The sequence below is a fragment of the Halichoerus grypus genome, chromosome 13, assembly GCF_964656455.1.
Source record: "Halichoerus grypus chromosome 13, mHalGry1.hap1.1, whole genome shotgun sequence".
Classification (NCBI taxonomy): Eukaryota; Metazoa; Chordata; class Mammalia; order Carnivora; family Phocidae; genus Halichoerus; species Halichoerus grypus.
In genome coordinates this window covers 86,879,672-86,903,454 of record NC_135724.1, presented here as the reverse complement: position 1 = coordinate 86,903,454, position 23,783 = coordinate 86,879,672, and the positions used below count along the sequence as shown (strand labels likewise).

The window sequence follows — 23,783 nt, the reverse complement described above, 5'->3', positions numbered from 1 at the left end:
CGACGAGGGGCTCGATCCCAGGACCCTGGGATCATGACCTGAGCCAAAGGCAGCCACTTAACCGACTGGGGCACACAGGTGCCCCAGAAAATGTTCAATTTTTAAAAAGTAAAGGAGTAAATGCATTTCATTAAATATTAGAAATGCAATGGCCTTAACTAACCCCTGCTATGTGATACATGAACTCAAATCTTTCCAACAGCTGCACTAAGTAGGTGGATGTGATGTCACCATCTTACAGGGAAGGAAACAGGCTCAGAGAGGTTAAGGGACTTGTCTGAAGACACACAGCTGGCAAATGGTGGAGATGGGACTCAGACCTGGGAGTGTCTGGCCCAGAACCCTGAGTTCTGTCCTCTAGATCTGCAGCTCTGAGTCTCTGTGGTTTGGACGCTGAGTAGAGGCAAGAAGCTCACCTCCCTCATGTGTCGTCATATGATGTCTGACCATGTAGCTGGGCACCATGGCTGCTCTCTTAAGTGACTGACAGCTCTGTAGGGAAGAGATAGCCGAGCATCTGCCTGGGCTTCCTGCCGGACTGTTCCTGAATGACCTGCTGACCTCAGGAGTCCTGATCCCCTCCCGACCCTCCTCCTTTGCCTTATGCAAGGATGTCAAGTGTGCAGTGTTGATATTCTGTGCCCATTTTACAGCTGGGGAGACGAAGGCACAGGACGGAAAAGGAATTGTTTCAAGTGGAACAAGTGTGGTCCTCTCCGGCTCTAGCCCTCGAGGGTGCTGATCACGCTTCCTTTGCTCTGTCTTGCACCGTTGCTGTTCCCAGGACATCTGCCCCATGATGTGGTGGCCACAGCCACAGGTTACGTAGGCAAAGTCTGGCAGTGCTGAGATCAAGTGTTTGGCCAGCAGATCACCAGACTTTGCAAAGCCTAGGACAAGTGTTTTCTCTTCTCCAAGCCTCCCTTTTATCATCTGAGAATGGGGATAATAATGAAGATTAAATAAGAAAACAGAGAACACTTTGTAGGGAACAGCAGACATGGGCAGTGTCTGTGGTCTAATCGGGACGCTGATCTGTCTGCCCTGAGGCGCAGCGCTCTGACCAGAGTGTGCTGAGAGGAGCAGAGCTCCCTCCCCAGATGATCTTCCCTGACATGGCTCCTTGGGGCCTGTGTTCTCCTCACCTGAGTTCTGCTTAGCTGTTGGTTTCCTGAGCAGGATGGCACACACTATCACAGGGGCCACCCAGAGGATCTGGGAGGCTTCCTGCAGGAGGCAACATTTAAGCTGTGAGCTGGAAGATGACTGAGTGTTGCCAGGTGAGTGAGAGGAAGGAGAGGGAAAGGCATTCCAGGGAAAGGGAACACGCAGATGCAAAGACTCAGAGGTCAGAAGGTTCAGGTGCTTTGGGGAAACTAACGCCAGGGCATTAATGCTTGAACATTAAATAAGCCCAAAGCAGAACTCAGTCGCCCTGGCCCTCAGTCTCTTCTGGAGGGATCCCAGGGGGCTTGTGGCCAGGTAAGGAATTTAGAATTCATCTTGAGGGCTAAGGGGGATGCCTTGGAGGGTTTGAACAGAAGAGTGATATGGCTAGACCTACACTTGAGAAAAGTGGCTCTGGCCACTGGAGTGGAGAGGAACAGAGGCAAGCCCCAAGTGGAGGCTGGGAGGCCAGGGCGGAGCAATCATGGGGGACTGGAGCAGTGTTGTGGGAATGGACTTGAGTTGAAGTGCATGAATTCAGGACATTTCTCTATGTGGAATTGACAGAGCTCAGCAAGGGGCCAGAAGAGGGAGCATCTTGGGTGAATCGGACTTGCATTCTAGGCTAGGCCCTTAGAGGAGGCCCCTTTCACCTCTCTATTCCATGGTCTCATCTGTAAAATAGGGGTAATTTCCATCTCCCCATCTCTTGGCATCTTTGACTCTGTGAGGGTCAAATGAAATGCTCCTGGAGCTGTTGCCTCACAGTGTGCAACAAAAACCCTAAATCCCAAACCCCACCTAGAGGCCTTGACCATCCCCAGGGAAATGAGGTCCTTGATGTTAAAGACACAACTCCCTATTTTGTCCAGTGGCTTTCCAAATGTGCCACAACCCGATCAGCTTAACACAGATATACCAACTATTGCTTTGCTTTGCTTTCTTTTAATGGTAAAGACTGGCTTTGGGCTCTCCTCCCTTTTCCTGCCTATCTTGGGAGATGGGCTGAGAAACAGTACAATCACCAAACAGCAGTTTCCACAGCAAGCACAAACCAGCATTTATGAAGCACCTACTGTGTGACAAGGCCTTCCTGTGTGGTACCTGCTTCTCTTTCTTCAGGATTAAGAAGTGATGGAGTCCAACAAACTCTGGGGTTTGTGTCTGTCTGTGCCAAGTCTTAGCTAACTCCAGCTACTCCCAGCCTTAGTTTGCCCGTCTGTGTAAGAGGCCACTCTAGACTCACCTCAAAAGGTGGCTAAAGAAGATAGTGATCCCCCTCCTGACAGGAACCGGGTGACTGGGCACAGTGCCTGGAACAGAGAATGGCCTCCGTAAGAGGCAGCTGGCAATAAATAACCTGTGAGGCTAGCCTTGTTGTTCCTGTTCAGGGGAGGGAAGTGAGATTTACAACCCCAAAGCTGCCATAGTGGATATCCTGACTCAGCCATGCCCTTTCCAGGAAGGCCTGGAGGAGACACAGCGGGGTCATTGTGGGCCAAGGTCAAATGTGACTGGATGGCCCGTGTGGCCCCCTGAAAAACTGGATGGGGCCATTGAGGGGTGTGGATTGGGCCACCTCATCCTGGTTGTCCAGCCAAGAGGGCCCATTTTTGTTTTCACCCCAGCCAGTCTGGAACCTTCCAAAAGCCCAGACAATTGTCACCCATGGTTCTGTGTGCATTATATAGAATAGCTCTGTATTAGTGTCCTAGGGCTGCCATGACAGAGTCCCATCAACTGGGGGGCTTAAAACAACAGGAATGTGTTCCCTCATAGTTCTGGAGGCCAGACGTCTGGAATCAAGGTGTCAGCAGGGCCGCATTCCCTCTCAAGGCTATAGGGGAGGATCCTTCCTTGCCCCTACCAGCTCCTGGTGGCTGCCAGCCATCCTTGGCGTTCCTTGGCTTGTGGTTGCATCGCTCCAATTTCTGCCTCTGTTGTCACGTGGCTGTCTTCTCTGTGTGTCTGTCCTCTTTTTCATTGGATTTAAGGCTCAACCTAACCCAGTATGACCTCATCTTTACTAATTATATCTGCAAAGACCCTTTTTCCCAATAAGGTCACAATGTGAGGTTCCAGGTGGACATGAATTCTGGGGGGATGCTATTCCTCCCAGTACAAACTTCTTTAGAAAATGTTGAGAGTATCCTTTTCGCTCTGAGCTTTGTATGGAGTTCTGTGGAGAAGTGAGGAAGAGGTATGGGGGTGATACCACCACCCGCCCCCGCATGGCCAGCCAGGAAGTGTTAGTCCTAAATGTTAAGCTGACAGCAAAGCTGAGACCTGAAATCTTTGCTGCAGTTGGCCTGGTCAGTCAGGAAGAGGAGCAGAAGCTTCTGAGTGGGGCTGCGCTGAGGCCTGGGGCCTTTTGTCCCTCCCTGGTCTTTGACAACTTGTTCTGACCTGAGCCTCAATTTTCCACTCCGAAAATTGGGGATAATAACAGCACCTTCTCTACTAGGTGGTTGTAAAGACATCACGTATGATTTTAATGCTGGAGACTGCCGAGTCCCAGGTCTCATTGTTTGGACAGAGAATCTGGCCCTGGGAAAATGACCGTGACCTGAAGTGGTGGGCCTAGAATCGGGGCTGGCTGTGCTGCTCTAAAAACAGTGCTCCCTCCTATCAGATCCAGCCCTAGTCTCTGCCAGCACTTGGTGAGGAAGGTCTGAGCCCTTTACGTAGAATTAACGAGCACAAATCTAGGAGCGCATCTTCTCAGTGACCCTGTGAGGCAGAGACCGCTGCAAGTCCCCTTTTACAGATAAGGAAACTGAGGCTTGGGCAAATTTAAGTTACCTGCCCAAGGCTACACAGCTGAAAGGTGGTGGAACTGAGATTCAAATACAGGTACACTCAAGTCCCCTTCTCTGATTCCCTTTCCCCGTCTTTAGCTCCTCCATCCCTCAGTTTCCCCATCTCTAAAATGGTGTCTCCTCCAGGTTCCCAGCTCAGAGGATCCCAGCTCTGGCAGAACTGTGCTGAATCTGAGGCCCAAAGGGTTACATAAACCCTCACTTGCCCAGGCAGGTGTCTCAGCTTCCCCATCTCCTATCCCTCACACCACAGCAACTTGAGATTTTTACACAGACAGGAACTGTGTGTGGAGAGCAAGCGTGTGTATGTGTGTGCGTGTGTGTGTGTGTGTGTGTGTTTGCAACAAATATTTTATAATAGACAAGCCTCGTCTGCCACTTCTAAAAGTAGTGGGGGAAAAAAAAACCCACTTTGAGAAAATAAAAATAACCGGGAGCCTGAGTCACTGAAGTCATTGAACTCAGCCGGAACTGGCTGCTCTAGCCGCTGCTTGGGTACACCAAGGGGCAATGGGTCAAGGCCAGAAATTTGGGGATGGCCCCCTGGGGTTTTAGGGGGAAAAGTCCCAGTGGTTAGTTTGCAGGTGAGATGACTGTCCATCCACCTCTTTTTCCCCTGAAGCATCAGGGAAATATCTCCCTGAGATGCTGTGTCGTCTTTCTCTTTTAAAAGTGACTTGACAGTTGATAATTTTGCCCTAGTGACGGGCACCTTAGAGCTTTTATTTCTTGGAGGCCAAACATTGATGTTGTGTGAAATGGGAGCTTGGTGGAGCCTTTGTGCGGATCTCGAGCTTCCTGAAAAATTTATTTACTGTGACTGTGATCCGCAGGAGCGAATTGATGTTTATCTATAGTCGTTCGCGCCAGCAAGGAGGGGAAAAATGCGTAACTGCACTTTCCTCGGAGGTCTTGAGAGGCTGTTTAAATAAGTATCTAATAGTGAACTTCCAATAGCAGACAGGCAGCTTGATGGACAGGGTACAGTGTATTATTAACCATAAGCAGGCTTAATCTTTCCCCCATGTTTTAGAAGAAGCTTTATAACCTTCTGGCCAAGGAATTCATGAGAACCAGGTATTTGAAGCTAAGCAAAATTATCCTGGCCGTTCCAGTGGCAGAATCGATAATTCCAAGAGCCGCATGAAGGAGGAGAAGCGGAGGCTGCGGCTGGGCCCCGAGTGAGCAGCTCCGGCCACCTCCGTGTGGCCGGCAGGTCAGGAGAAGTTTACAGGGGCCTGGGGCTGGCAGGGGGAGGGAAGGGTCAAGCCAGGAGCCTGGCTTTCCTGCCAGGTAAGTGCCTTCAGTTGCCTCCAGGTTGGAGGGTCTGTGGGGACAGGGAACAGGGACATGTGTCTTCCCGCTGGGCCCCGGTTACAACAGTGCCCAGCTGTTTGGTGGCACCCACCATTTTAAGCAATAGAAAGGATTTACGTGATTGTCCAATGAATGTCTGTTTTGCCTCTCTGTACAGAAATTTCGTGCGGCCTGGAATGCATCTTGTTTAGCCAGGAGGGCGTTCTTGATCTCTGGGAGGTGGTGAACTCTCTTTATTATAAAGTCCTCTCCTAATCCCCTCCCTGGGGACTCCTCACTCCCTCGGGAGTGATGGAGCCTTCAGTGTCTGTCTTGCCCCCATTAGCTGATCAGCCACAAGAGCACAGGGACTCCTCATGTTCACCACAGTGTCCCCAACCCTGAACACGACCTGGAGTTTCTTACAGGCTCGGCCACTGTTTGTTGAATGATTGGCATGGGTTTTGCTGGGGAGGAAAGAATTGTGGTTAAGAGCATGAAGGTCAGATAACCTTGGGATCAAATTCTGGTCTGTTACCTGCTGTGTGTCTTCAGACCAGTGGCTGGCCCTTTCTGGGTCTTTGTTTCCTGGTCTGTAAGAAGGGATAACAGGGGAGAGGACTTTACCATTTTAAATCTCAGTTTCCTGTTGGTAAAATAAGCATAACAATGCTACCTTCCTGAAGGGTCTACTGAGGAGTAAATGAGAGAATGTTGGTGGAGGAGCCAGCGTAAGATCCAGTATAAAGCTGGTGGTGTTCAATATTTATGGCTGTCACTATTAGGAATGTTTGATTAATATTACTGTTGTTATAATCGTCACTACTTTTGCTCTTCATGACCCGAGGGAACTCACAGCCTCTGTCCATTTTGTCTGCTTTGAGCACTGTTGCCCTCTTTCAAGGTCTCGAAGCCATAATGGGGGGCATGCTGAGACTTGTGCAGAGTCAGGAAATGCTGGTCTAAAGTGATTGGCATCGTAAGTGGCCTGGAATGAGCCTCACCCCCACCCCCACCCCCGTAAACTGTGGCAGCTCTCTGCTCCACAGAGAGCTCTTTGCTGGAGCTATGATCTGCCTCCAGAGCTCAGGCCCTGAGCCCCCACCCCTCACCCTTTCCTCCAGGAAGGGCGCAAGGGCTAGGAAGTTCCATGTCCCCCAGAACAAGATAGAGCTGGTAGCAAATCCAGGGGCAGGAGGCACGATGAGGGCGGCTCATGGATGAGTGACAGCTCCTGGATTAGCCACTGAGCATGCTCCCCACAGCGTGCCCACCCCACCCGCCACCCCCACCCCACGCCCTAACTCCCCAGTGTGGAGAATCAGGAACTGCCTGGCACTCAGCATTATCATCACCAGAGGCTGGTTAGCACTCCTGTGGCTGCCCAGAGGGTACAAAGCAGAGCCTTTCTGGCTGGGTATGGGGGGTGTGGGACCATGGTCTCAAGTTTCCTAACTGCCCAGGCCAAGTCTCTTTGTCCACCATGAGCTGCTCTCTTCCCCTCTGGCCTTTTTCCTGCTCTCTAGAAGCTAGTTAGGTTTACCCAAATTATTGTCATAATGCTTCCTACACGTGGAGCAGAGTAGGAGGCCAGGCCCCATGCTGGGTGTTCCCTGTGTGGGATCTCAGGAGTTTTTATTACACCCATTTTCCGGGTGAGGGAACTGAGGCTCAGGGGTAAAGTCCCTTGCCCCAGGCCCCACGGCATTCTCATCATCTGTCCTTCGTCTCTGATGTCTTAAGTCTCTACTTCTCAGTCCAGCTGCATCTCCAACTTCCTTCTTCCCTTTGGAAGGCATTCTACTTTGTGAGTGGAGCTGGAATTGTCCAGGAGACCCAGCCAGAGGAAGTTGGGGGCGGGGGGGGGGGGCTGCAGCAAAGGTCTTGCCTTCAGAGAGTGATTTTCTTTCCTCAAGATAAAGTATCATGTTCTAAAAGTAGGGTCTTGCCAACCCACTGGGCAGAGCATAGTACCCCTGGGGATCTTGTACTCAGGATCTTTCCTGTCCCTTTTTCAGGGTCCCACCTGTTTTTAAAAGCCTACACAGCCTGCTTCATGCTAACCCTGTCCTGACTACTGCTGACAGAGCTCCAGGATAGTAACGGGGGGGGGGGGGGGGGAAATGCAACACGGAACTCAGACCCATGTTGTTCTGGGCTGAGTGTGAGCATCTCAGATACTCACATGCCTGTCTTGGGGGGATGAGCCCCATCATCTCCCCCCTGCTCCCTGTGTCCTCTTTGAGGGACCCTTCCCCCCACTGCTTACATGCTGATCCCCAAGCCCCCTACCTCTAGACTAGAGCACAAGGAGTTGGGGATCAAGCAGAGGCATCTGGATCTTTCCTTTTGGCTTGATTTATGAGAAACAAACTAATATGAGAGCTTACAGCAAGGCACCAGGCCGCAAGGGGAGCTTAAAAATTGTATTCATCACAGCAGTAATCACTAATACATATTAATGTGTCTACTCTGGGCCGGATCTGCAGAGCCCCTAGTTAAATAAGATGGGACTCCTACTCTCAAGAGGGTCACCAGGGAGAGAAGACCCCCCATGACAGCATAAGATGGAGGTTTTCTGTGGCATTTAGGAGAGCCAGGAGCTGGGAAGGAGTGGCAAAGGAACTGTTTGCAGCAGGGCTGGAAAAATGAGTTTGCCAGGCAGGGAATTAGGGTGGCCATTCTACACCAAGGAACAGCATCAGACATAGGGAACAGCGTGGGCGCTGGCACAGAGGTTGAGAACCAAGGGCATTGAGGACTGGTGGGTCATTTAATTGGGGATCAGGGTAGGCTTGGAGCAGGTGGTGGGTTTCAGATCAGGCCACTGGGTCGGGTTTGGGCTTTTCCTTAAGGCTCAGGGTGAGGATCTGGGGGGGGGGGGCGTCCATTCTAAGAGCTACAGGAAGCCATGGAGGGGTTTGAGCCTGGAGCGGCAGTGACAGGATTCATTACCTTTGGCAAAGAGCCTTCAGGCTGCTGTGGGGAGGAGGGATCGTCAGGTAAGAACCGTCAGGGAGTTGGGGAGGGGCTCCTGCCACCATCTAGGCCTGTGTCAAAGGGGCCCTGGGCCTGGTTGTGGCTCTAGGGCTGCCCAGGAGAAGGCTAATGTAGGGACATTTCAAAGGGAGATTCAGGAAGCCCTGGAGGGAGGCTGTTGCGAGCCATCTGCTGACATTTCTCTTTCCCACTCCACAGTTTGAGGCTTGGGATCTGTGGAGCCTCAGTTGGTAATAGAGTGATGTGTAAACAGTAGGAAATGGCTGGAGGGGGCTGCAGCCCCAGCCCCAGGGCAGAGTATACAAGAGCTGGAGCCGATGTCATGTCGTCTCTCTAGCAAGGACTTAGTTAGGTTCCTTTCCTGGTTTCTCTGTGCGACTCCAGAGGAGGAAGACCGTGAGCCATGCCTTTGCCACCATAAGCTGTTCGTTCATTTATGTACTCAGCATCCACCTCTTGGGCTTATGCTGTGCCCGGCGCAGGGAGACCTGGCAGGCATGGCATATTGCTCCCTGCTCTTGGGGAGCCCCTAGTCATAGCTACCGGAGACAGACCGCAGACAGGCAGGTGGAACCAGCCTGTGGAGAGCTGTCCCCTAAACGGGGAATCCAGGGGCCTGTGGGCGCTGAGGAGTGGTGCTCAACAAAATCTGGGAGGCTGAGGATGCTTCCCGGAGGAGGTTGCCTACATTATAGCTCAATGAAAACAGGAACTGGGCTGCCCCCTTCAGTATGGGATCCCCAGATCCCAACAATATAGGATGACTGGAAGCTGAGATCTGAAGGAGAACCAGGCACAGCTCTGGGGAAGAGACAGGAACATGTGTTCCAGGAAGAGGGAACAGTGGGGGCAAAGGCTCGGAGGTGGGCTTTGCAGAAGTCACCTATTCAGAGTGCCTGGGGCCTCGGGGGTGAGCGTGGTGGGGGAAGAGCTCAGGCTGGAGGCTAGATGGTACATTTTGGGGTCTGGGCCTCCAAGCTCATAAAAATTGCTCATTTCCCCCCTTAGACTAGCGTGTGGTTGCCCTTCTCCCTTAAGTCCTCACCGAGCCCAGAAATCAGATTGCGTCGCTACCAGGGGGTGTGAGCTGAGACACGAGGTTGCAGGTGAGTTTGCAGGCAGGGCCAGTTGTGGGATGGTGGGAGAGAACGGTGCCCCAGTTCACACCCAGCCCCTTGTTTGTTGGGGGGTAGACCCGCCATTTGAAAGCTGCCTTTCTTGTGTGTGGTGCCCTCATATTGGAGGGCAGGATTGGATCCGCGAAGATCCTGACTGGAGCAAGAGAGCGTTTTTCAGGGGAAGTTTGGGGGTATCTCTTTGCTTTATCCAGTGTGTCATCCCTGGGTTCCCATGAGCGTGGTGTAAATAAAACCCAGCTGGCCGGCAGGTCCCTAGGTCAGCACCCAGCGTGCAGGGTGAGCTGCAGGCTTGGGGTATGAGGCTTGGGACCCTTCATCCCCCCACCATCCGGGGTGGCCAGCGGGTGGCCCAGCAGGCGAGGTACCGTCTGGCTGGATGGAGAGCCAAAGAGGTAATGCTAATGTCTTTTAAAATTAGAATGAAAATGTTTATTGCAGAGAGCAGAACCTGCGTCAGCGCAGAGTCCTGTGGGAAGGGGACTGCTTTATCGCAGCCTTTCGGTTTTATTTTTGCACATTCGCTTTTTATTTGCTGGTGGTGCTGTTTGACAGGCCCTTAGAGTGGGCTCGGCTGCCAGGCCGGGGCTGGAAGGACAGCACCGCCACCTGTGTCTGGACGGTCCTGCCCAGGGTGAGTGCCAGGGCCTGCCTTTGGTTAGGAGATCTTGGGGGTGTGAGAGCAGGAGGCTGTGACTTTGTGTGTGTGTGTGTGTGTCCATGTGTCCGTGTGGGCATCCAGCCCGGTGTGTATACATGGGTGGCTCCCTGGGTGTTTTTCGCTGTGTGCATCGTGGCTCTGGGGGGTTGTCCGCGTGCAAGACCAAGTGTGGATCTTTGTGCGTGTATGTTCTTGAGTTGTGTGTGTCTGTGTGTGTTCGGGAGGTAGGCATGGGTGTGGCTGGGTGTGGCTGGGTACGGGTCTGGGCATGTTTCTCTGGGACTCTGCATGTCTTTTTCTGTGTGTGGATGTGTGTGAGCATCTTGGGGAGGCACATGTGTGTGTGACCATGGGTCCATATGCCCATGTGTGTGTGGGTGTGCACATGAGCATGAGGGAAAGTGCGTGTACATGTGAGTATGTGAGAATGTATTTGAACATGTAGACATGTGTGGGAGAGTGTATCACATGGGGGAGCATGTTGTGTGCGTGTGCACATTGCATGTGAGAGCATGTCGTGTGTGAGCACACATTGCGTGTGAGAGTGTGAGCCAGGCTATGTGTGGGTATACACATGTGAGAGAGTGTGTGAGAGCGTGTGTCGTGAGCATGTATGGTGCTCTCCTGTCCTCTCGCATACGGAGCCCCCAGCAGAGCCGTCCTTGGGTCAGAGCCTGTCAGGAACCTCCCTGGTTTGAGAACACAGCCTTGCAGCACTGGCGACAGGCACCCAGGCTCCCCGCTGCCTTCAACTTGGGTCAGAGACTCAGGAAACACAGATGCCTCTGGGGTTCGTGGCATTTTTAACCCACCCTGCTCTAGCTGAGATTTTAACAAGCTTTACCTTTGCAGCTTGGGCCATACAGCAATGTGTGTTTTGTTTGTGGAAGGGATGCTCCTTTCTAAATATAAAGGTATTTTATGGACAGAATGTGCTTTTTCCAAGCACACCTGCACCCAACAATGGGAGCCTCCACTAGACAGTTGCTGATCTGCCCCAGGCCTGGTTTCCCTGAGCTGGGTGGTGGGGGCTCTGGCCACAGCCCTATAGATGGTCAGGGCTCCCCAAGATGGCCACACTGCAGCAGCCCTGAACCCTCCCCGCCCATGTGGTGCAGCCAGCCACAGTCATTTCTCTAGGGCAGAAAACCCATGCCCTGCAGGGAACCTGGTGGCTGTTGGGCTTTTCCATGAGGCCAGGGGAACCTCTTTTCAATCCCCGTCCCCATCTGACTCACCTCCCCATCTTTGGGATTTGTCTTTTGTGGTATCACTCTCTGCAAGATGAGGTGGCTGGTGTGGAGGAGTCAGATTTTACAGAGTAGAAACCAGGTGCTATGCAAAATTTAATGTGATCGGGAACCAGTTCTGAATGCAGATCTGAAGCCTGGCTTCAAATGCTTTGTGGCCTTGAGCATGTTGCTCAGCTTCTCTGAGCTTCAGTCTTCTTGTCTGCAAAATGGGAAGCATGAAAGTGGCAGCCTCAGGGCTGTCTCTCACTTGTTACCTCAGGTCCTTTCTTGAACACGGCAGATTTGTGTGGGCTGAACAGCCTGGGTTTGGTGTATCTTACCTGTGTGTGATCATAGACAAGCCATTTTGTCTGTGCCTCAGTTTGCTTATCTGTAAAATTGGGCTAATAATAGTGCCTACTGCATGGGATGTTGTGAGGGTTAAATTCCTTACCTTACATAAAGGTTAGTGCTGTAGAGCGTGAGCTATTGTTATTTCTGGAATGCCTGAATCCAGATTAAAACATCCCGTCAGCATACAATATCATCATTTTTTTTTTTTAACACAACTTGTAACCTACTCTTTCTGCAGTCTTGCCCACTCTATGTTGTCAGGCAGCTGCTGTGTGCCAGGCACCCAGCTGGGAGTGCCAGGGAGAACATGGCATGGGCTCTAGGGTGCGTGTCCTGCGTGGGTGGGCTGGGCCACATGCTATGCTCATCTTTCCTCCAGTGATTTGGCAAGCAGGTACAGACTTGGGTTAAGTCACTCTGGGCAGGAGCCAGGCGGCAAGAGAGCCACCTGGCAGTTCTCCCTGTCAGGGTGGATCCAGCAGGCTGTAGGCACCCAAAACTGTTTTGTGCACTTGTCAAAAGGCGACTGGCATTTGAGCATCCGTGGCAGACAGCGGAGGGAGAGCCACGTATGGAAGGGAATTTCCACTGAGCCTGGCCCCACATGGTGCCCTGAGCCCACCTGCCTTAAACCATGTCAAACACGCTGAGGATGAAATACCCAGTCTAGCCGGTAGAGCCCTTCACATGGGCAAGGCCACGTGCTAAAACACTTTGCGTGCATTATCTCATCTAGCCTTTGTAGAAACCCCTTGAAGTCGGTTCTGCTTATCCCTACATTAATAAAGGAGAAAGCTGAGGTTTGGAGATGTTTTGGAATCTTCCAGATCTGGATAGAAATCCTGCTTCCAGTTTCTGGGTGACTTTGGGCCACTTACTTAACCTCTCTGAGCCTCCAGTTCCCCATTGCTTAGGGTTGTAGCAAGGATTCAATGAAACAGTATAGCTAAAACATTTAGCCTGGCATTTGGTGTGGTAAATGATTTCTTTTAAAAAACTGTTGTAATTATTACTATTTTATCTTTTTGCAAGGCATTCCTTGCCAGTATAATAGAAATATTGACAAGATTCAACTTTGATGCCCTGATGTCTATGGGACGGGGGGGGGGGGGGGGGATTATTTTTAGTTTTAGTTTAAAACGTTTTATTATTATGAACAGATAAGTTTGTGAGTTTCCTGCCTACAGGAGCTACTACTCTTATCTTAAGGGTTTTATTAGCTTGTGGGGGTGGAGCCTCTTCTATATCATGGAAAAGAAATTCTGCTGGGTTTTTGCCCCTGTGCCCAGTCCTATAACCAGACTCATTGGAGCAAACGGTCTGCTGTGTAGTTGTTGTTCAACACATGCTTGTTGGATGAGCAGGTGGATTATGCTCCTGAGCTTACTGCAGCTAAGGGGGGAGATTGGATTCAGGCACAATCTGGTATCTTCCCACGGAAGGAGGGGGCCTGATCTGGACATCCCTCCTCCAGCAATGAACACTTTGCAGAGCTGTGGGTGCCTGGAACATCTCCTAGAGTTAATCACCTAACTGTGATTGTGATGGCCAGAGGTAGAGGAGCTGGCAGAAAATTGAGACATTATCACGTAACTCCAAGACGAGGGGTTGGATTTGAGGCGGTGAATGTGACCTCGACAGACAGGTGGTGCACTGACTGTGGGGGAGACGTCATTCATTCATTCAATGAATATTTTTGTGCTCAGTGCCAGGATGCCTGGAGACACCTTGTGGGACCAAGTGAAAGGGAAGAACTGATGCGTGAATCTCGAATGGACTTTTCAGGGACGGTGTCACAGTGAGGGAGAATCGGGGGCACTCTCCACTATCATGGGTAGGATTCTTGTGATTGTGTGTGAGAAAAACTCACCTGGAAACAGCTTAAACAAAAAAGGATTTTTATTGGCTCACCTGACCTGAAAGTTTCAAGTCGCTAGCTTCAGGCATGGCTGTATCCAGCTGCTCAAATAATGTCCTCTCATCCTGTTCATCTCCTGGTTCAGCTTTCCTCCGTGTGGGTGTGATTTGTTCTCAGCCAGGGTTTTCTTCTGGCAGCTGTGTTTCACCAGCGTGGCAACTCCCAGGGAAAGAAAGCACCTCTTTCCCAGTAGCTCTAGCAAAAGCCCCAGGATCCATTGTACTTGGACCACCTTAGGTCCATGCACTTGCCCAAGCTGTTCTGACCACTGGGAGTGTTCTTCTCCTCTCTTTCACTTATCTCAAACCTGCCTGCCCTTGAAATCCTGCTTGAGATCCATAGCTGCCACCTTTTCTTTTTGCCCTTATCGTCTTTTGTATTTTTTCTCTTTCTTAGGGCATCTTTTTTCTTGCTTTGTATCTAATTCAGCTATGTCCTACCTGCACTGTGTTCATATCAGGCCAGGGTCCCTAGCAGACCAGAGTTTCATTTCTTGCCTTTCTTTCCCCTCTCCCACCCCATACCTAATATAAAAGATATGGTAGGTACCTAATAAGTGCTTATTGATGGACTTGGGGCATTAAGGAGTATTTAATTTAGAGGCCAAATCCCAGGATGGCTCATGGGGCTCGTGGGTCAATAGGGTCCAGAGGGAACCCCAGGAATTGTCTTGCTGAACCCATCCATTTATGGTTGGGTCCAAAGCCTAGACCTCACCCGGACCAGTTGGGGAGGTGGGAAAGGGGGAAGGAGCCCAATTCAGAGGCCAGGCTCTCCCGAGGCCAGGCTCTCCCAGGTTCAAATCCCAGCTCTGTGCCCTCTGGCTGTGTGTTTGGGGCAAGTTGCTTCACCTCTCTGTGCTACCAGTTCCTCATCTGTAAAATAAGATAATTCACATAATGTGTTTAGGAAAGGACCCAGCCCACAGTGAGTGCTCATTGACTCAACCATTATCGGTACTGGTACCATTACTGCCGTGCTGTTTTCAGAGTCACAATAGACAGGGGGATTATAAACTCAATAGCTATTTAACAGGAGGAAACTGCAGCCCAGTGAGCTTCAGAGACCCCCCCAACATTACAGAGCACCAAGTGTCAGAGGGGCCCCTGCCCCATTTACCTTAACTTCTACTTCAGCCCTTGCTCTTCACCTGGACTGTCCACCTGAGCTTGCAGCCTGCTGTGGCCCTCCGAAAATGTCAGTGCTTCTTCACAAGGAAGGACGGGAGTGTGGGGGCCATGTGGTTCGCGCAGAGGATGAATGGGACTTCAGCCTCGGTGTTCTCTTGAAACACTGTGTTTCTCCTGGCCAGGTTTCCACTGCCATGTCTTGTGGCCAGCTCTCCTCTAAGTAGCTACCTTTGGCCAGTCAGCCCTGTGAGCAGCTCCTCACTGCCCCCACAATAGACCCGGGAGCCACATCGAGGGCCGAGCAGTCCCTGCACCGAGAAGGACCTGCTGCCCCCGCGCGCTGCGCCGTGCCCTTCTGTGTAAAGATGCATCGTCTGCTCTTCTCCCTGGGCAGTCTTATTTCTTTCCTCTGCCTCAGAAATATTTGGGGGTGATTAAAAGGAAATGTTCTTTTAACTATAATGAAATGGGGTTGGGGGTTTTGGAATAATCGGCTGTGGCCTCAGGGGCTGATGCTGGTTGATTTGATAACCGAGTTGATAGGCAACAAGTATTGATCTCTCTCCTCCTCTTCCCAGGAAGGTGACTCAGCGAAGGGGAGATGTTTTGAAATTCAGGAGAGGGCCGCTGTGGGAAGCCGGAAGGCTGTGTGCCTGCGTGCGTATGCTCGCTCGTGCACGGCTCTGCTTCTCTCCATGGCCCGTCACTCAGGGCCTCCGGGAAATGGGGCATGCAGTCTCCCAACTGCATGGAAGAGAGGAAGGGCTTTGGAGCCACGAAGACCCAAGGCTGAAGTCCGCCTCTGTTGCCTCCTGGCTAGGTGACCTTGCACAAATGGCTTCCCCTCTTCATTGACTCAGTTTTCTTGTCTGTAAGGTGAAGAGAACAATGATGCCTGCTATGGGGAGTTGTCCAGAAGACTGAGAATTTCTCTTGGTGGTAATTAATGGCAACTCCTCTTACAGTGATGATACTAGCAACTAATAATTGGTATCACTTGCTGATACAGAAGCAAGGTGCCATGGGAGCACCAGGGAGGGGGTGATGGATTTTGATGGAGCAAATCCTGCAGGCCTTCTCTTGGAAGGCAAGGGCCTTGAATGACGACACTTCTGCTGTGATAGAAAGGGGAGAGTGAACAACACTTCTGTATCAGGAATTGGTAGGCCCAAAGGTAGGGAGGTATGGAAGCATCTGGTGAGATGGGGGACCAGCTGTTGTGCAGTATGGCCCAGAGAGGGGAGGGGGACAGGGAAGGGCAGGGATGTGGTAGAAGAGTTACCAGCAAGTCAGGTGAAATGGGTAATGGATGAGCTCGGTGTATCACATTTGTTCCTTCTGAAATTCAGAAGCAGTGATAATAAGTAACACCCCTTCTTTTGGTTGAGGTCTAATTATGTGCCAGGCATTGTGCTGTGTTGACTTACACCATCTCATTGAATCTGCACCTTATCTTCATTTTACAGAGCAGGAAACTGAGGCCCTTTGTAACATCTGTAGCTTCTGGTGACAGTCACCCTGTCCCTTGAATCAAGGCCTGGTGTGACCAGGCAGTCTCCCAGCTCTGTGGCCAGCCTGCAGACCCCTCACACAGCGCACCCACCAGATGTGGGTTGTTCAAGTCCTTGGGCCGCCTAAGTTTCTTCTCTGAGGAACTTTTTTTGACATCTGACGGGGCACATATATCCTTCCTCAAGATTCCCTGCCTAATTCAGTCAGGCAAAGATGTCATGTAGACATCACAATTCTTTTCTCCGTGTTCCCCGCTGAGTTCTTCTGTTGCCTCCGGGAGTTCTCGATGGAAGGAGCATCTACTATCTGTCAGACACCTGTTCTACGGGCTTGACACTTTCTAGCCACAACCCCCGTGAGCCTCACAGCATTGACCCATTTCACATATGGGGAAACTGAGGCGGGGAGCAGTTCTGTACTTGCCCGCATAGTCTCTGAGGAAGTGGCTATGCTGGGATCTGAACCCAGGGCTCTCTAACTTCAAGCCACCCTCTTTTATTAACAAATGGGGAAACTGAGGCCCAGAAAAGGATTGGGACTTGCTTGCTTTTCAGAGGTAGAACTTAATCCATACCTGCAACCATTGGTTACCTCATGGCTTGGTGAGGGAGAGGGTTCAGTTGGTTGTAAACCCAGGAAACAAATAGAGGCAAATAGAAAATCAAGTATGACTAAGTGCCGTGCAGAGTGGCACAGCCGATGGGCAAGCTGTCCGTGGTCCTGTTTCAGGACAGGCTTGAGTGTCAGAAGCAGGCAGCCCTCAGCTTATGAGGTCATATTCATGTCAGTTTCTTTGGCCTTTGAAACATGAGCACAGTAACCCTGTTTGGGGGGGGAATGTTTCCATGCCTGTCCCCTGAGCTGGAGTAAACCAGGGGAGGGGAATGTACTGGAGAGGACCGAGAAGGAGGTTGGTGTGAGGTCTAAGGAGGCCCAGGAATTATCTAAAACTTGGCAGCTGTTGTAGAAATGTCTCCTACCTCATGGGACAGCGGGACCTACACAGGGCTGGATATCAGGGGACTGGGTTCTGTCAGTGCTCGAAGGCCAGTCACTTCCTCCTGCCTTTTGACCCTCATTCCTTCTTTAAAACGGATGATGACAGAGGCTTCTGTGTATTTAGGCAAACGCATTGCCTGCCTGTTTGGCCAGGCTTAAAGGGAAAGAGTTCTGGGATCACTTAGCATGCTTGCTGTGGGTGCTGGAGGTAGTGGTGGTGTGAATGCCATGCATCCATTTATTCATTCAGTGGGTACTTTTTGAAAGCCAACTGTGTGACAGGCACTGGAGACAGAGCAGGAAACAAAGCCGACATGGGCTCTGTCCCGTGGAGATTTCGGTCTGATGGACACAGAACAAAGGTGTGTGTTGGGATCACCACTGGGTTCTCGACATCTATTGTTTACCTAGCACACCTGTGCCCTCAGATGTTTATCGACTGGACGAGTGAATGAATGAGCCAAATGCAGAGGAACATGTGATTAAAAAGAGTAATAAAAACTGCATAGGAACAGGAGGGGATGGTGAAGGGAATACAGTGATCCCCTCTGATAAAGTGCCCTAGGTGCAGAGGGCCCACAGGCTAGGGAAAGAGAATACATTCAGCAAAGAAGCCAGAGTGAATTTATAATTCTCCATGTTGCAAAATAAGAGTGTTGTGAAATGCTGTCTAGAGGGAACCTCTTGAGGTAAGGCAGTTAGGGAAGGCTTCACACATAATTTATTTAAACATTTTATTTTTTAACTTTGCCTTTTTAAATAGTTTCCAAAGTATTTACAAAAAGTTGCAAAAATAGTACAAAGAATTCCCTATATTCCCTTTACCCAGATTCCCTAAATGTTAACATTCAACATGACCACAGAACAATTACAAAGTCAGGAAATTAACACTGACACCACACTATGATCTTTTGTACTGATTTTACCCAAATTTTGTCAGTTGCTTATTGATGTCTTTTTGTGGTCCAGGGTCCAGTTCTGAATCATGCATTGCATGAATTGTCATGTCCCTTTAGTCTCCTTTAATCTGGAACAGATTAAAGCGCATGTACCTAAATTGATCCAATCAGTGAATCGTGGGACTTTTGCTAAAACTACTGGGAAAGAGGTAGTTTCTTTCCCTGGGAGTTGCCAAGCTGGTGAAACAGAGCTGCCAGAGGAAAACCCTGGCTGAGAACAAAGCCACCCACACACAGGAAAGCTGAGCCAGGAGATGAGCAGTGTGAGATTAACATCATTTGAGCAGCTGGGTACAGCCATGCCTGAAGCCAGATGACCTGGAACTTTCAGGTCATGTGAGCCAGTAAAAATCCTTTTTTTGTTTAAGCTGTTAATATTCATTGAATTCATTTATTCAATGACTGTCTCCGCACTCAGTGCTGGGATGCAGGCAGATGCCTTGTAGGACCAAGTGAAAAGGAGAACTATTTGATATGTGAATCTCAAATAGACTTTTTAGGGACTGTGTCACAGTGAGGGAGAATCTGAGGCCACTCTCTAATGGGCAGCGCTCTTGTGGTTGCACGACCTTGACACTTTTTGATGAGAACTGGCCATTTATTATTTGTAGAATATCCTTTGGTTTGTGAATGTAGGATGTTTACTCATTTTTGGCAGAAATACCACCAGAGTGATATTGTGTCCTTCTCAGTACATCATATCAGGAGGCACATGATGTCCATTTGTCCCATTACCAGTGATGTTAACTTGGTCACTTGTTTAAGGTGAGGTCGGCTGGGAATCTCCACTGTGAAGTTATTATTTTTCCCTTCATTATTAATAAGTATCTTGTGGGGAAACATTTTGAGACAATGTAAATACTCGGTTACTCATCATTCTTTTGCCCACTAATTTTAGCATATGTTGTTGCTCCTTGCCTGAAACAATTACTGCTGTGGTGTTTGCCAAATGGTGATTTTCTCTTTCCATCATTACTTCTGAATTTATTAGTTGAAGAGCTTTACCTTCTCACTCCTTTGTTTATCCAGTTATTTATTTCTATCACTAGGGACTCATGGATTCATATTTTATTCTGTGTCCTCCTCCCTCTCTGTCCCCTCTCTCCTCCCCTGATCTCTGCCCTGTCTTTCTGTCCTAGCCTTCTGCTCTCCCTCTTTGTTTTCCTCTTTTTTTCTAGCCAGGCTATTTGTCCCACAGTTTCCTTCCACTGGCTCTGGGCTGAACATGTACCTGTGGTATCATTTAACACTCTCCTCCATCGCCTGGGTCTCCTGTGAACTGGCAGTAGCCCCGAGGCTTGATCAGATACCAGTTCAATATTTTTGGCAAGACCACATCACGGGTGGCAGTGTGCCCTATTGTCAGGAGGCACACGAGGTCTGGCTGTCTCCCTTTCTTTGACATTGAGATTGATCAGTGGGTTCAGGAGCTGTCAGCCTAATCCATGCATTGTCAAGTTCCCTATCAGCTCTTCACCCACTGGGTTTCATGCCCACTGATAATCATTGCCTAGGTCCATTAATTCATTAAAGGTTGCAAAATGTTCATACACTGACAAGGGTTTTCCTCTGTCCCTCTCTTTCTTAGCTGGAAGATGTCTCTACAGAGAAACCACTCCTCATCAATTATTTGCTGAATGAAAGTGTGCCCAGGAAAGGGAAAATAAATGTTTAATTCTTTCTCTTTATTTGCCAGTTTTCAAAATAAAGAGTTGGTTCCCTGGCATCCTCCAAAAGGGGCCAATGAGAGGGGGTTTTTTTGTTTGCTTGTTTTTAAAATATTATAAACCCACGGGTGCAAGCATAATTGAAGTGTCTTCATCCATCTAAGTTCTTATCCTTATTCATGCCCTCTGATGGGACACAGGTGCATGGGGCCTCTGCAAGTCAGCTTCTGAATCCTTTGGACTCCTCTAGTGGTCTTGGACAGCCTCCTTGCCTTCCAGGAAGGAAACATTTCCTTGTATGTTTTCCACTTCAGCTGTGGACTCAGCTATAGGAGTCCTGGATCCTTTTACTGGGAAATGGTACTTAGAGATCACATTCTGGGTGCTGAATGAATGAATACACAAAATATCTTGAACTAGGGGCCTTTTCAGTGTCCACAGTGGATGGGATGGTAGGGAAGGGGCAAGACAGTGGCTTTAAACTTGGATGTCATCTCTTTCCCAACCCTGTCCCAGGTTAATGACTCACTAGGAGCCTCTTATTCACTTTTACTCCTTTCCCCCAGTGTCTTCAGTTAGAAAATGTGGGTGGGTCTCGCCAACCTCCAACACATCCCCTCCTTGGGATTGCCATTTTCTTGGGGAAGGTCTTTGAAATCAGAGAACCTCTAGAAGGCTGAGGCCCCCTGCTGTCCCTGGATCCCTGTTTGCCTCCTGCCATGCTTTAACACTCAGTGTGATATGACTTAGCAAAGGAGGGTTGTCACTGCTCTTTGCATCTTTGGGAGGTGGGGGGGGGGGCAAGAAGAGTTCACCGAGGGACCGTCAAATACAGACCTGACAAATGACAGATAATATCCCTTCACCAGAACAACTTAAAAATTAATATGGGCCTCTGAGTGTTATCCCCGCCTTTATCTGAGCAGCCTGAATGTCTGTGTTTGAGATTAAAACTCACATTTCATTTTTATATGCTGTGCTTAATCCAATAATGATTTCATGTTACAAACAGCAATAATATCTTTCAGCATAGTTAATCAGAATAGACTTAATGCTGTCACTATTTATTAACCTTTGTTGAAAAGCAAGAAGTTTCTCTCTAATCTATGATTGTTGGTCTTGTCAGGCTCTATCAAGTGAAAAAACAGTTTTGGCATTCATTAAAACGGTGCGAATCCTGAAATGACAATTGGAGCCGGATGGTATTTGGTGCATGAAATCTTTGTTACGTTCCCCAGGATAACTGAGAAGGCTGGGGAGGCACAAAGGTGGGAACCCACACGTTCAAAAGACCAAGTGTTTCATCCGTTGAGTTCCTCTTGGATAAGGAAACAGTTCATGTGAATTGGGAGAGTGGGGTAGAGGATGGGCTACAGGTGAGGGGAGGGTTTGGGCCTGTTGAGGCCTCTCACCAAAGAACTCATCATTAGTTCAGGGCAGTGGCTTTGAACTTGGATCCCAGACACCTCATCACTTTCCCAGCCCTGTCCCAGGTTAATGACCTAGTGGGAACTGTTTATTCACTTTTACTCCGTTCTCCCAACTTCTTCTTCATTTGAAAGAAAACAAGGGTGGGTCTCCCCCAACTCCAAGGCCCACATTGAGTTGGAGTCCCAGTTGAGGGAGTCCATTGAAACAGTATAGCCATCAGATGTCAGTATGGCCTTCAGATTTCTACTTCACTGGAATCCTTTTGGCAAGAGATCTCAATCGGGAGTCCTCAAACTTTGGTGTGCACAAGACTCTCCTGGAGAGCTTCTCTGATTCCTGGGGAATCATAGGCCTGGAGTGCCCAGGGATTTAGCATGTATACAAAGTTCCCTGGTGATGCTGATGCCATTGGTCCAGGGACCACCCTTTGAATAGCACCGAGGGCTTCATCTTTTGGGGTTTTCTGAACCATGCCAGGATATGATCACTGGGTCAGTGACCTGATCACCTTAGCTGGTGGCCTTATGGGAAGGTTTTGTCTGAGTGCTATGGTGATTCTTGGAATGGCAGGGCTGGATGTCTTAGCTTACAGGAGGCAAGCAAAAGGCATTCTTACTCTCCCAACAGAGATGACAGTGGTCTTTCCTGATTGTTACTTCTCTGAAACAGACAACTTGAACCAATACTTCTCAAACTTTAATATGAACATGGATCACCTCCAGATCTTGTTTAAATACAGATTCTAATTCACTAGGACTTGGGTGGGGTCTGAGAGTCTGCATTTCTAGCAGACTCCCAGGTGATGCTGAGCTACCTTCATGGGCCACACTTTGCATATCAAGGCTCCACTGAATAGCAAGAAAACCCAGTAATATGGTTGGCCAATTCCTGTGCCTTCTTGGACTTGAATTACAGATTCTGAGCCTTGCTAAATCTGCCAAGGATTTTAATTTTTATTTATTTATTTTATTAAAGATTTTTAAAGATTTTTATTTATTAGAGAGAGAGCAGGTGCATGGGGCACACAGGCAGGTGGGGGGTGGGGAAAAGGGGAGGGACAAGGAGACTTCCGGCTGAGCAACGAGTGCAGAGCACCAAGTCCCATATGGGGCTCGATCCCATAACTCCAAGAAGATCATGACCCCAGCTGAAACCAAGAGTCAGATGCCCAACCAACTGAGTCACCCAGGTGCCCCTGCCAAGGATTTTAAAAGAGAATTTAACTTAAAAAAAAAAAAGTTTTCAACTTGCTGAAGCTTCTTCCAAAGGAAAATGGCTCTCTGCAGGGGCTTCCTTTTTTCTTTTTCTCCTCGAAGGACCCTCAGACATCTTTCCTAGGAAGTCCCTATTGGGTCTTTACCTTCCAAAGGTGATTCAGAGAAAAATCTAATCCAGCAAAGGGGTCCTGGTGCTGGGAGGCATGGAAGAATATTCCACTAAGCAAATACAGTGATTGTTCAGGATTGGGTGGGGGTAGCCAAGATCGGTGGCCAATTGATCTCTCCTCTCATAAGAAAGAGTCCACTTGGGCATCCATCAAGCAGCGCGATGAGTTTTTGCCCATGTAAACGGGGAGGTGAGCAGGTGCTGTTAATTATTTAGGAAGAATTAAGCAGTCTGGGTGGGTGGGTTTTATGCTCTGTTTGGTAATAAAGGTTGCTGCAGAAAGGAATTTTAAAATTCAGTATTCTCATTTGCCTCATCTTGCAAAGAAGCCGAGCCTCGGTTTGACTGGTGGGAGCATCTGGAATTAATGAACCAGCCTCTTACAGTGCAGAAATCAATGTTTGCTGCATTAATTGCACGATGCTGAAGCCCCACTTTTTATTTCTGACTCGCAGAGCCACGGCCTAAGAAATCTGTCTTAAGTGGTGTTCTGGGGCTTCGCTGTTGCCTTTATCCGTCTGGGTGTGGGGAAGGAACTGCTTCTTCACTGTAGATTGTAACACAGGGAGACGTGGGGACATGGGAAACTTAGGACAAGCTGTGTGCTTTGGAGCCTCCAAAGGGGCAAAACTTAAGGATCGGTTCCCTCTTGAGTAGCTGAACCCTGTCCAGACTTCCATCTCCTGAGAGTTTCCAGCTTGTCGTTTTCTTTAGGTTAAATAAGGCTTATTAAGAAAGTCTGTGTTTTTCAACTGGACAAATGTCCCTTGCCTCTCTTGCTTTTCCCACATATTAACCCTTTGGAATGTACACACCTTGACCCAAGATGTAGTTTGGGCACTGCTTTGGGCAGACTACCCAAGGAGGTGGCATTTAAGCCATGTTTGGAAGGAACAAATACTAGCTTGCCAGGGACGGAGGGAGGGACAGATGTAAGGACAGTCCAGGCAGAGGGAACAGCATGAACAAAGGCCCTGAGGAAGAGAGGTCCTGGACTAGAGCCTTGAAGATCCTGCTAGCTAGAGTGGAGGAAGAAGCCAGGGAGCATGGTTGGGTAGAGAAGGGCTGGGAAGGAGCCTGGGAAGGTGTTTTGAGGCCTTGAACTTCTGGCTAAGA

General features: G+C 49.4%; 1 protein-coding gene across 12 annotated transcripts in view; it reads left to right on the top strand.

The window, feature by feature from the left end:
* Positions 1-23,783, top strand: part of CUX2 (cut like homeobox 2) — a 256,506-nt gene that overhangs the window by 46,339 nt on the left and 186,384 nt on the right. For 2 of the 12 annotated variants that reach the window (XM_036080579.2, XM_036080581.2), the window contains exon 1: positions 9,684-9,813. The exons of 6 other annotated variants lie outside the window; for them this stretch is intronic. In XM_036080579.2, coding sequence (XP_035936472.1) covers positions 9,718-9,813 — 96 coding nt within the window. In that variant the 5' untranslated portion in view covers positions 9,684-9,717. Of the gene's footprint in view, positions 1-9,275; positions 9,389-9,682; positions 9,814-23,783 lie in introns of those variants that run through there. 4 more of the 12 variants (XM_036080586.2, XM_036080582.2, XM_036080576.2 and 1 more) reach the window with 4 other exon arrangements.